The sequence below is a fragment of the Paramisgurnus dabryanus genome, chromosome 9, assembly GCF_030506205.2.
Source record: "Paramisgurnus dabryanus chromosome 9, PD_genome_1.1, whole genome shotgun sequence".
NCBI lineage: Eukaryota > Metazoa > Chordata > Actinopteri > Cypriniformes > Cobitidae > Paramisgurnus > Paramisgurnus dabryanus.
The window spans coordinates 35,812,556-35,826,552 of record NC_133345.1 but is presented as its reverse complement, the minus strand read 5'-3'; the positions used below and the strand labels follow the sequence as shown (position 1 = coordinate 35,826,552).

Here is a 13,997-nt window from a genome sequence, read left to right as displayed (position 1 = left end):
AAAAACTTTTGTTTAAAGGTGCAGTGTGTAATTTTTAGAAGGATCTCTTGACAGAAATGCAAAAAATATACAAAACTATATTATCAGAGGTGTATAAAGACATTATGTGTTTATTACCTTATAATGAGATGTTTTTTATCTACATACACCGAGGGTCCCCTTCTATGGAAGTCGCCATTTTGGGCCGCCATGTTTCTACAGAAGCCTTAACGGACAAACTTTTATTACTAAGTTGTCTCAGACGATGACATGTTTGACCGGTGGTGGCTAGCGTAGCTTCTCTATGTGTTTCAAAAGCGAGGGGTGAGCAGTGGACTGAGCTGTTGGTTGCAATTCAAAACCTCACCACTAGATGCTGCTAAAATTTACACACTGCACCTTTAAATGTAGCTTAAATAAATTGATTGCAACCACTTACCTTAAAATTGAGTAAATTGAATGAATCATTTTTTTCAGTGTAAGAAATTTTACAATTTCACTTTTATCACGTATGGAACCTCTTTTCTACCCTTTCTTTCATAATAATTTTTTACTTTCATCTTTAAAAACCATCCTATATTTTCACACAATAACTTAATTCCCTTAAATCCTAGTTTATTTTATTGCATCTCTGAATGTATATGCTGGAACAATCCAAATGTTACACTGCAAAAATGATTTTCAAGAAAAATGTTCTTAGTATTTTTGTCTTGTTTTCAGTAGAAATATCTAAAAATTCTTAAATTAAGATGCTTTTTCTTGATGAGCAAAATGACCCAAGAAAATAAGTCTACTATTTAAGTGATTTTGTGCATAAAACAAGTAAGAAAATCTGCCAATGGGGTAAGCAAAAAAATATACATTTTTTGCTTATTTTATGCCCAAAATCACTTAAATTTTCTTGGGTCATTTTGCTAATAAAGAAAAGAAATATCCTAAGTTAAGAATTTTTAGATATTTCTACTGAAAACAAGACAAGAATACTAAGAACATTTTTTTCTTGAAAATCAGTTTTTGCTATTATTTAAAAGCAAGGTAGCTAGTAAATATCCACATGATTCAGCAAATTAAGCCCATCTCTGGTGGGATGCGGTTGTCATGGTGACAGCTGCAGAGGTGACCTCACCCTACTTAACCTGCTTTGTGTCTCAGTGGTTTTCAGTTAATGGTGTGACATCACCCCTGCCCAACGCCGGCTACTATGGCAACAGCTGTTGATTGGCAGCTCTCCCGCATCCCCTGGGCTCGAAACATGCCCCACCTTTTGTAATTAGGATGAATGGGCTAGGAGGAGCCAGCTGTTTGTTAGTGGGGAGAACAACGGGTAAAATGGCTCTTTGGTAGACAAGCGAACAGAGGGAGACACTGGGATCTTTCAAACGCTCATCAATAAAGAATCTTAATAATCTCTTCATTTATGAGATTGATAAGGCTGTCTATGGAGAGGTTAATGGTTCATTGAGAAAAACAGGTGTTTGGTCGGTGAATAATAACGTGCTTAACGCCCCATCTACAGTATGGCCTTGAAGATGGAATAAATGAAATCTTCGTTTTGTGCCGTGACTAACAGTCCGCTTATCTATTCACTCACACTGTTAGTTTGATTTCCTAAAGGACCTTGAAGGCCAAATTGATTTAACATTTAATAACCTGTTTCTTATCATCACAAAACATGCATGCTTTACAAATATTTTTGCAGCAACGGACTGTATGCCAATGCAAAACCTACCACAATGTCGGGTGGTTGATGGGGCATGAGCATTCTGCATTGATTTTGGAGTGTTTGGTGTTCACCCATGAGTTTTTATGTTTGTTTTAATCCTCAGATATGGCTCATGTCTACGTTTAGGTGATCAGTACAAATTGCTTACTCTAAATATGAGCAATAATATAGTCTCAATATTTGCCTGATATTTCGGGCACCCATACTGAAACTAAAAGTGTTTGTTGATGCACTCTGATGCAGTGCTGTGAATCTGGTTTTTGTGAGCTCATTTATAATTCATGTATTAGTGAGAGTCTGTAACTAATATCTCAGAGTGGTTTTGAGTTTAGAGCAAAGCTTCTTACAGGAACCTCCTGTATGAAGAGAAACCACAGGAGACATACATTTGTATTGTAAGGATGAGGGCATCAGTTTGAGAAATCTTAATAAGATACATCTTGGTATGCTAAACAATATATAATGGCACGTCATGTGCATGTGTATGGGTATTATCTCAGACTGCAGTTGAATTACTAAAATGTAAAAGAGAAATGATCTTTTAAATCATCTGGTATGGCTGTGAATAGACAGAAGCTCATTAAAATGCTTTTCAAATCATACAATCCGCTGACTGAATCCTTCTCGTGTATTTGAGATTATTCCCACACTTCCATATGTTTCATCTTGTGAAGGTCATTTCTGAGACTCTGTAATCCCTGTAAATGGATCTTGTGCTCTGATCAGGATGGCAGACTGTATAAGTTTTTCTGGAAGCATTCACAATCTTACATTTTATTTATGTTTAAAATGTATATGATTATTGCATTGAACCAGTCCGAGCTTTATATTGGTTGAATTATTTGGTTTGATGCTTTACAGTTATTCTCAGATCCTAGTTATTGTATTTTCCGGACTATAAGTCACACTTTTTTCGTAGTTTGGCTGGTCCTGCGACTTATAGTCAGGTGCGACTTACATGTCAAAATTAATTCAAATGAACCTAGAGAAACCATTACCGTCTACAGCCGTCTCCCCTATATGCTGCTCCTGTATTTATGTAATTAAATGAATTCAGTTATGTTGAATGGCTTATCGTCCTATTTAGCCTATTCAGCCTCCCAGGTATGACAGGTATGTCATTAGAGTTTTAACTGCAGTGGTGGCCAGTGACCTCTCTTCCAAGGGGTGCAAATTCAAATTATATGTTTGTTGAGTCATGTGAACGTATGTACATTATGCGTGATGTCAAAATACGTGCTTGCTGCACACACGTCGAAAGGGTTTATTATAAAAGAGACATTCACATTCACAAAATATTCATGAGCCAATAATTTAAAGGATAATTCCGGTATTTAACACTTTGAGTCTCATTTCTGGTTTGTTTTGGATGAACTACAGTGATGGACACTGAAATTTTGACAATTGGCTGGTCTTGACTTTTTGACTCTTTTAGAAAGAGTCAAAAATGCTTCAGAATGGAAGTCAATGGCCATGCACAAACATGTCATTAAAACAACACTTAACGTTCATTTTCAAAACTGTACTACTCACCGAGTGGTTTGTGGTGTTCGTTGATGATTAAAAACAAGTTGTGTAGCGAAATACAGTTTCTGTCGTGTTTATTTGGCATTTTGTAAAATTCCTTTGACTTCTCTTGGAAGACTCATTGCTCGCTGATATATCACTCTGCCGCCGGGAAACAGAAAAGGGTCTGTTTACATGTCGTTGTAGTTTTTTCGCTCGGTTTTTCTCAGAAGAAATTTTTCCCATATTTGATGGCTCAGTGACCAGCTTTAGGTTTGAAGTTGAGCTCGATTGTGACTGTCTATACGCTAGACACCGAGTTCGGTTCAGCGTCCTTGTACTGCAAAGTGGTTGTCGCCATCAAGTGGTCGGGAGTGTGCTGACGCTTCAGACTCAAATATAGAGCGGAAGTATATACGCCGTTGTGAAGTATCTGAAAAAATAGTTCCACTATAGCAATTAACACGGATTGAAATCATACATTGCGCCGATATATTTGTTTTTAATCATCAACGAACACCACAAACCACTCGGTGAGTAGTACGGTTTTGAAAATGAACGTTAAGTGTTGTTTTAATGACATGTTTGTGCATGTTCATTGACTTCCATTCTGAAGCAGTCAAGAGACGCTTCTAAACGAGTCAAAAAGTCAAGACACAACCCATTGTCAAAATTTCAGTGTCCATCACTGTAGTTCATCCAAAACAAACCAGAAATGAGACTCAAAGTGTTAAATACCGGAATTATCCTTTAACTCTAAACTCTGATTAGACATGAGATTAAGCGAGTATCTGGCAGACGTGAGCGTCTCTTTTATCATAAATCCTTTTAAAGTGTAAGCAGCAGGCACGTATTTTGACATGACATATGATGCACATGAGGGGCTTAATACATGTTTTGACGAGCTTTGCATCATGCGCCTAATTCGAAAAAGAAGTCACTGGCCGCCACACGTAGACTGTTAGTGGTAGGTTTAGGAAAATGGTTAGGGTTAATAGAAGAAGTTGAGATGTAGTTACAAAGTTACTGGTAGTCAGTTGAATATCTGTTTAAGGAACAATATTTTTTATTTTAAAGTCGCCCTGTGGTAAAAAGCAAGTTTTTATTGTTGTTTATACAGTATATCTATGTGGTGTTTTAATATGCTTTACGAAAAACCATGTGCACATTCATCATTCAACACCATTGCTGAGTATTTTCTAGGTTTCCAAGTTTTCTAAAGACAGTCTCATTCCCGCAGATTGAAACATGCAACCAATCGTATCAACAAAGTTGAATTTATGGGGGCTGTTTCCCGGACAGGGTTTATCCTAATCCCAGACTTGGCTTCTGTGTCGTTCCGCCGTATTGATAAACTATAATAGCAGAGAGGGACAAAAAGCACTAGCCTACCAACGCATTTCCACAACGCGTTTTCATTCAGACAAGGAGATCAGTGATTACATAACAGCTACCGTAGTTGCAACACGCATTTGGAAAAGCGAGGCGCTAGAGAGCACTGTTCGTTTGAATGCAAAATACATTTTTACCACTAGATGGGGGTAAATCCTACTTATTGTCCCTTTAAGAGTAAACATCTTTTAATAGTTAATAGTTTAATAAAGCATATTATTTTATTTTACCTGACCACTAGAACTAGTTGCAGAGAAGAAATTGTATCGGGTTATAGTGAAGGTCAAAGCAAAGTAAAAGCCCCTGAAAACTTCAACAGTGTTTTAGCTAGTAATGTTATTTTAAGCTATCTTTACCAGTGTGGTTCTACTTTGCTGTATTAGACTTGGCCAGTGAGTCCACAATAGTTTGACATCTCACCTAGAATTAGACCCAAATGCGTTACATCATAGATCGAAAAATAGATAATAAAAAAATATGAGATTTTATACAAACTTTATTTTCCACATGCTAGGGTTTATGATTTAAGGTTCGATTTACTTTTACTGCAAAGATTTTTTTGTAGGGATGACAGGCTGATATAAAGGTAGGATACATGCAGGCAATGTCCGTATATCACACATGTAAAGTGTTATTTTGTGGAAAGGATCTATGTGCTCATCTCTGTATAGACATAATTGCGAAATAAAGGACCATAAGGGATTTGTTGGTTCTCCTGGCAAAAGCTCACGTTTTGATTTGATATTGACACTGTAGAAAGAAGAGAAACCTTCTGCCCTACAGTGACCCTTGCTTTCACTATCAGACCCATGATCCTTTGTGCTTCTCTGTCATTGTTGTTCAAATCCATCACAAACTATGCAGCCCTCTTAAATCAAACTCAATGTCATCCACACATTTAAATGTAATTTTCTTCTTCCACCCATTCATTTTTATTGATAAGTGGGTTAAATGCATGCTGTGAAATAGGACCTGCCTCTATATTGCCTTATCCGGCTGTACTTTGGCTCTGCAAAATGCATTAACCCGAATTCTATGCCAGCCACCAACACAGGGAGGATTTCATCGTGCCGAAACCTCACTTAGCTGAGAGCAGTACTGCAATGCAGCTTTTCACAGTCACAAGACCATAGATCCACAATATCACTGAGATCTCAAACGTATAGAGAAGCACAGACAGAAGACGAGAAGAGAGAGAGAGAGCGAGAGAGAGAGAGTGAATTTGTCTGACAATGTTAATCATTTCAATATAAATCTGGGATTAAAAGCAGAAGGCCCTGTGTAATACTTAAATAATTTTTTGTTTAACATTGTTAGTATGCAAATATATATATATATATACAAATATTGTTCACAAAAGGTTTCAATGTTTATGTTGTTTTACAGACTAATAGAGAAGGTAGAGCATTATAAACTGGGTAACAATTGATTAGACGAGCCACCATCTTAGCTGTTGTAAAACAGCCATTGCACATCTGTGTGTCAGGTTATTACTGGTTTGCGTTGAAGCTATATACAGCCTGTGGTTAGGCTAATAAACAATGTTACTGAAAACAGTTATTATTACTATAACTGGCCATTTTATGTGGGTAAAATAGAGCTAACACCACAAGGGTCATAGGTTCAATTCCCAGGAAATGCATGGGTTAATAAAATGTACAGGCTGATAAAAAGGTAGAATACATGCAGACAATCATGATGCCCGTATATCTGGCAACATTTTAGCTGGTTGTCTGGGTGGATAGTGAATGGGTGTGTGTATTTATGATTGAAAACTGTGGGCCATTTCACCGAATTGGTGCCATTTGCATGTTGTAACTCATTTTTTTTTTAACACTAAATCTAATAACACACACTTTAACTTTCAGAATAAGTATTGGTTAATCTTAGATAGCTAGTTTATTTTGTAACATGGTTTTTTAATGGAAGATGGAGGCATTTTGGTAACAGGACTGAAAGTAACAGGAAATAGCATTTACATGATTTAACAAATACATGAAAAACAGCTGCGTTAAATATGTAGCATGAAGACACTGAGCAAATTCTAGTGATTTACCTTTTTTTTTTATTTAAAATAAACTGAGAACATCAAAGAAATAATATACATTCACAGTCATAGCATTAATATTATAAATTATACGAAAAGAAAATGTGAAAAGTATATTTTTGATCTTCACATGGCCTTCAGATTTAACTTCCTCTTGAAAATGGGATTGGGGGGGGGGGGGGGTGTTGGGTAACAGGACTAAGAGAAATCCTAGGGACATGACTAAAATGTGCATTTTATCTAAATTAGTATGACTTTTTCAGAAAACATTTAAAGCAAAGTTATATGGGAAAAAAATGCAAAAATATAAATATCTTAAGAATTTTATGCTTTATATTTAAAGGTAAAGACATGGAGAGCAGGGGCAGATAAAAATCCTGTTTTCAGTGTTCTTTGTGGTTTTTATAAATGTTTTAAATTATATACTTTAAATTTGATGTTAAATTAACATGCAGGACAATTTGCTTAATAATAAAATGTATTTTAGAGTTAGTTTTCTTGCATTTTTATACATAAATATCCTGGAGATAGAAATGGCACCGATTTGGTTGAATGGCCTCTGTATTAGTTCCCAAAGAATGACACTTCTTTGCCTATTGACCTGCATCTGTTTGTGTGTTTGTGTCGAATCAGATGATATTGTGGCAACTCATAATTCATGGACACACACACACTTTATATAAATTGATGCATATATACACTTTTTGTATATACGGTATAAAAGTAAAAATATTTAGCCTACACTATTCTAATGCCAACCCCAAACCTACAGTACCCCTAAAATAAAGGGTTTTGCTGTTTTAGAAAAAAATACTTATTGTTTTACATTATGCATTTGGCAGATGCTTTTATCCAAAGCGACTTATGGTGCATTAAATTTTTTTTATCAGTTTGTGTGTTCCCTGGGTTTAAACCCATGACCTTTTCCACTTCTAATGCAGTGCTCTTCCTGCGCTATACAGGATTGGTTTATGTTTATGATAATGCAGTTGTTAATTTCGGATGTTTTTTATGAACTAATGCATTATGTCATGTTTCTTTCCGTATAGGCCGGCTCATGACATCAGTTTGGAGGAGTTTGATGATGAAGATTTGTCTGAGATCACAGATGACTGTGGCATAGGCCTCAACTACGACTCTGACCCTTATGAAAAGGTACAAACATTGTACTGTTTACAATGCATCTGTTCTACTTTTTGTAAGGAAACTTTAGAGCGATAGTGTTCAAATTGTCAGTTTTGGGGATTGGCCATTACTTTGGTTTGGCCAGCATTGGGTCAAAAATGGACGAGCCCAGTTGTTGGGTTAAATGAACTCCGAAAATGTTTATATTTGACCCAACAATGGGTTAAAACAACCCAACATTTTGGGTTGATACAGCCTATATTACAACCCAAGGGTCCCTTTTTGACCCAACTCATTGTAAGACTTTTTGATACAATTTAAAAGGATGTACACACCAAAAATCAAAACATTTTATAAGACGAAATGGTGTATTGTATACAGCTTTGTTGGATTTTATGAGTATGATGTCTCCATTGAAACCTGGAAAACATTATATTATTTATATATTTGCATTTTTGATCCTACCAGTACAAGAAGTGACAGTACAGATGTATTTTATTTGGTCAAAAGTAATTTTAACAGTGCTAAACAGTTTTCCTAAAGATATTTAATAAGTTGTATCACTGGTATTGATATGAATGTGGAGATCGCACCAGGCAGAATGGCCGCTCTAGTCCCGCCTCCCAGTAAAAAGAGCCAATCGTCTATCAGAATCATCTGGGAGAGGGACTTTTTGCATGCGCAGAATCAACAGGTCTTGTTCTAATATGACAGCAGAGGGACTTTGGTTTTCCTAGGGGTAACAGCTGATGCCCTGTTAAAAGAGTCAAATTACCTTTCTGATTTGAAACAAAAACGATGTATATTACTTTAAGTATGTTTCAAAGTATGAGCCATGTAATTCTCTACACCCATCAGAGATTTTACTTTAAGTGCTCTGCCCTTCGGAGTGAGTGGGGCATAGTGATGATGAATCACCCGCAGTGTGAATGGCCTTCGCATTGCATTGATGCCCAGTGTGGTTTTGTTATAACATCACAAGACATCCATTAGTCATAAGTCAGTTCAGACTTAAAAGTTTTTTAGTTTCTAAAGTATACTGATGTCTTTTATTACTCGTTGAAGTCTGCTCAGTATAATATTGGTAGAGAGGAAAACGCAAGCCAACATCTCTTTCAAAAAATTAAAGGGATAGTTCGGCCAAAAATGATATTAAACCCATGATTTACTCACCCCCAAGCTGTCCGAGGCGAGTTGCATATGTCCATCGTTTTTCAGACAAACACATTTTCGGATATTTTATCAAATGTTTTAGATCTTTCAGTTGATTAAATGTAATGTTACGGGGTCCACCCATAGTCCACGACCTTCAAGTCCAAAAAAGTGCGTCCATCCTTCACAAAATAAATCCAAACGGCTCCAGGATGATAAACAAAGGTCTTCTGAGGGTAATCCGTGCAGTGTTGTTGAAGAAATATCCATATTTAAAACTTTATTAACGAAAATAACTACCTTCCGGTAGCACCGCCATCTTAGTCGCGTCCACATTCAGGATGAGAGCTTACGCAGCCTACGGAGGTTACTCTGCTGCTGCTCTGTGCCCCCGCCCTCCGAATTTGTCATACATCACTAAGAAAAGTGCGTACACTACGCTAATACTCTCTCCAGAATACAGAGGAGTCTAAGATGGCGGCGCTACCGGAAGGTATTTATTTTCGTTAATAAAGTTTTAAATATGGATATTTCTACAACAACACCGCGCGGATTACCCTCAGAAGACCTTTGTTTATCATCCTGGAGCCGTTTGGATTTAATTTGTGAAGGATGGACGCACTTTTTTTGGACTTGAAGGTCGTGGACTATGGGTGGACCCCGCAACATTACATTTAATCAACTGAAAGATCTAAAATATTTTCTAAAGTATCCGAAAATGTGTTTGTCTGAAAAAAACGATGGACATATGCAACTTGGACAGCTTGGGGGTGAGTAAATCATGGGTTTAATATCGTTTTTGGCCGAACTATCCCTTTAAACTCAACAGGCCATCAATGCCTGGAGGCTGAGCAGCAAGTATATAGTGTTTGTTTCTAACGTTTATATATAGATGTGGTTCACCCCACTATTGAAAATAATGTCATCAGTCATCACTTGAGTCTCCAGCCAGGCATGTTGAAAAGCTCATTTACATTTTTTAAAGCCTCCAGGGATGAAAGGATATATATATTCATGTATGCTCATGACAGTACTGTATGTGTTGAATTTAATGAAAGAGGAACTGAACATCTGACTCACTTTGATTCTTATTGATGTTTCTCTGTAATATTTTTAGAAGGATTTAAGGAGCATTTAGTTCACACTGCAGGTCCTAATGCCCAGTTCGTTTTTTTGCAAAAATCTGATTTTTTGCGCTGTTGTTTACATTATCATTTAAAGAGGAAATTTCACAAGACTTTTTACAGATGTAAAATAAATCTTTGGTGTCTCCAGAGTGCGTAAGTTAAGTTTTAGCTAAAATACCCTATAGATTATTCATTACTGCATGTTAAAATTGTGTGCCCTTTAAAATGCAAATGAGCTGATCTCTACGCTAAATGGCAGTGTCATGGTTGGATAGTGCAGGTTAAGGGGCGGTTATCCCCTTCTGACATCACAAGGAGAGCCAAATTTCAATGACCTATTTTTTCACATACTTGCAGAGAATGGTTTACCAAAACTAAGTTACTGGGTTGACCCGAATGCACAGAAGACATCGTGACGTCAGATGCAGCGCACCGTGTTTGCGGAAATAAACATGGATGCTGCTCGTAAAAGTCGGATGAAATGCGACATGGTCATTTAGACCCTGTTCAGCCTGCGAACGGGGCAAAAGTGGCCCAAATCTGAGTCAAGTGACTTCTTCAGGAGTAGTGTGAACACTCAAATCTTGCCCAGATCTGATTTTTCAAATGTGGCCACAGTGTGAACAACCAAGGCAGATTTGATGCGACTTTTATGTCAATCTACCATCACATTCCCACCATTCCTGGCTTCGTCTCCACATCCGCACAGACCTCTGTAGTGAATTTGCACCCATAACCCCGCAAAAGGCCAAAATAGCTAATTTTGCTCTCTTTCTCTTCATTCTTCTCGTCCTCAGCACTGCTCATTAATGTTACGACTGCCATTACACAAACATTTTGAAAGAAAAGCGAAAATGCTTACTTCCTCCATAACCCCGGCAATTTTAGTGCAATGGCGTGCTGCGTGTGACGCCATTGTTATTTTTTCGTTTGCGCATGCCGGTCAGTTCCATACAGTTCACAATTGTATCTGATATAGGCCACATTTTAAAAGGTAATGTGAACAGCCTAACAAAAAAATCTGATCTGAGCAAAATATTAAAATTGAGCATTAAAGGTGACATAGAATGATTGAACGGGGTATGTATCCTTGTTCTGTGATGTGACATGTAGACAAAATTTTTTTTAGTTTGGGTCTGTAATGCCTTAGAAGCTTCCTAAAAACCTCTCTCAGATAGATCTATTAGGGTGGGGGATTTTAAACAAGTGGTTTTGCACCTATTTGGCTCCCCCTACTGGCTTAACTTGCAATCTCATTACTGATTGGCTGACTTTGCTGCCACTCAAAAAATGTAGCCAATTATTTTAAAGTGGAGGGGCAGTGAGATGCCTGTGATGTCATAAGCATCAGTTTTTCAGATTGGGCCGTTTTCTGGCTGACATTTCTTAAAGAGGAATTTCTACGAGACTGAGATGTTTAGCATGTCTAGCACTTTTTGTATGTTTGTGAATGCGGGTAGACTACCATTATTCAACAAAGACAAGGTAAAAATGGCTTTTCATTCTCTGTCCCCTTTAAGACTTGCAGTGTGAACAGAGTCTTAGACTAAAGTTACATTGCAATACATCAAATATGTATTCGATTTAGGACCGCATATGAAAGTGGTCTGATTTGAAAAGTCAGATTTATGCCATTCAAACTGTCATTTGAAAATCAGACATGGGTCACATTTGGTCAAAAAAGTCGTATTTGGGCCACTTTCGCCTGCAGTGTGAACATAGCCTATGTGTATCTTGCTTTCATTGCACTATGAGTTAATATGGATCAAGTGTGTATGAATCATTGCATTCTTTTTACAAGTATTTTTATGTCAGAAACCTGTGTTTTATTCCTTTTATAACCTTCTGAGTTCATCTAAATATTACTGTACTGTATTTCAATAAGATGAAGAATTATTTTTGTGCCCTTTCCTAAAGCCAGTGGTAAAACAAAATGTAAAAAAATGTTTTCAAGGAGTCAAGGAGCTTAAACGACACTATCAGTGGTTGACGTGTACTCTTATTAAATTTCCCTAATGTATTAGTTTGTGTCAGTGTAGTGTGTTGACTACATTGAGGGATTTGAAATCTTTCTTAGCAGTGGCTGCGTGCCACGGCTGCAGTAGAAGGGTTAGTGACCCAGTGAAGTTTGCTGCTATGCAGACTCATCAGCTTTCTGCATTTCAATCCTATTATAACACACTTCTTCATCACTCTCCCCGTTTCTTATTCGCTGGGTTCTGGTCTGTGTTTACTGGAGAAAGGTTCAAACATATGCATGCGAAACGCTTAATGTGCATGCCAAATTGATTTAAATACAATGATTCACACAATCACATGCTCAGTAAGCATCTTACTGTGCGATGACCTTAGCAAACGCAAATTGATTAGTAGGTTCTGGCTGGTGATTGGACGATCCACAGGCTGGTCTGTTATTGATTGGTCATTTGAGCTGAAAATAGGCATCAGGCCATGTAATATGTCAGACTTAATTTTTTTTTTCGCAACAGCTAGTGGCACTAAGCATGCACACACATAACATCACACATTCTGTTTTATTAATGTGACTTTCTAAAAAAGTATTAAGTGGGAAAAGATTGTCTAATATGAGCATTCGTTCTTTAATCTTTAATGTCTAATAATGCTTTAATACCTAATGTCCACAGTGTTGAAGTAAATATATAATGTATTTTGCAATGGATGTTTGTGTGATATGCATGTGAAAACCATTTCCAACCAACAGCAGTATAAAAACGTAGGAGCGATTTCCGTCCTTTCAAACACTTTTTCTCTTCATCTCTCTCACTTACTCTTTCTCCCTCTCACTTCCTTCATAAATTATTCAAACTGGCCCACAGTTCAGAGATTTCTGGGGTTTTGCATATTACAGTATGCTGTTGATGAACATTTGCTCCGCAGTAGTCAGAAAAAAGGTCCAAACATGGTCCCTCCCAGGCTGTCACTGCAGTACCCTTAAAAAGGTCCTAATATGTGCCATTAAGGTACAGATATGTATACATTTGGTACCAATATGCACCCCTAAGGTGCTAATATGACCTCTTTAGGTGCGAAAGGTGTACTTTTTGAAAAGGTACCACCCCAGTGAAAGCATATAGTTAAACAGAATAATAAGCACAATATATATACAAAATATATCTATATTTTGTGCACGGCTTTGGTCAGATAAGCAGAAATGTGACATATAAATGTCTGTCCAAACTGCTTTAGAGAAAAGAGGATAAATAGTTTTTCTTATGTATGCATGTATACGTATGTACAGTTACAATACCTGCTTTCTATGATATTCATGTAAAAAAGCAGGCAAAAGCACACACATCAATCTAAGTTGAGTGCTCGACCCCAAAACATTTTTTATAGTATAACTGTGGGTTCACACCAGCCGCGTTTGAGGTGTCAAATTCGCATCTACTGCGTCTAGTTTGCCGCTTGAACATTTTGAGTTTACTCGCTTCATTCGCACATAAAAGCTGCGCGTGAAATTCCAGTCATCGAGACATTCACGTGGAAATTCGCGTCATGGGAGGGGTTTCTGCGACCCCGCTCACTTCCTGTCATCACGTCACTACTAGAGCAAGCTCCTGATTGGTTAATGCGGCACGTATTTCTGCCAAAGTTCAAATTTTTCAACTTGCGCGTTTGCCGCGGCAACGCTAAATTTGTGCCATTCGCACGAATGAGGCAGAATCGCGTCTACCGTGCCACGCTAAATGCCTCATTCGCATCGCGAGGCCTCCAGAACGCACACCAACGCGTCTTCAAAATTACTTAACATTGAAATCACTCGCGCTTGACGCCTCTAACGCGGCTGGTGTGAACGCAGCATAATAATGCAAAGTCGATAAGTTTGTATTAATTTGTCTAAGTTGAGGTAAGAACATAGTAAAATATTGAAAAACAGTGATATTTTTCTTTAAAATGTGGATTGATGTACAGGTCTTCCTATGGA

The 13,997-nt window shown here is 37.4% G+C and overlaps 1 protein-coding gene across 1 annotated transcript in view; it reads left to right on the top strand.

The window, feature by feature from the left end:
* The window catches only part of mapk8ip2 (mitogen-activated protein kinase 8 interacting protein 2), a 40,479-nt gene that overhangs the window by 5,577 nt on the left and 20,905 nt on the right, over nt 1-13,997 (top strand). The window contains exon 3 of the mRNA XM_065283589.1: nt 7,697-7,802. Coding sequence (XP_065139661.1) covers nt 7,697-7,802 — 106 coding nt within the window. The remainder of the gene's footprint in view (nt 1-7,696; nt 7,803-13,997) is intronic.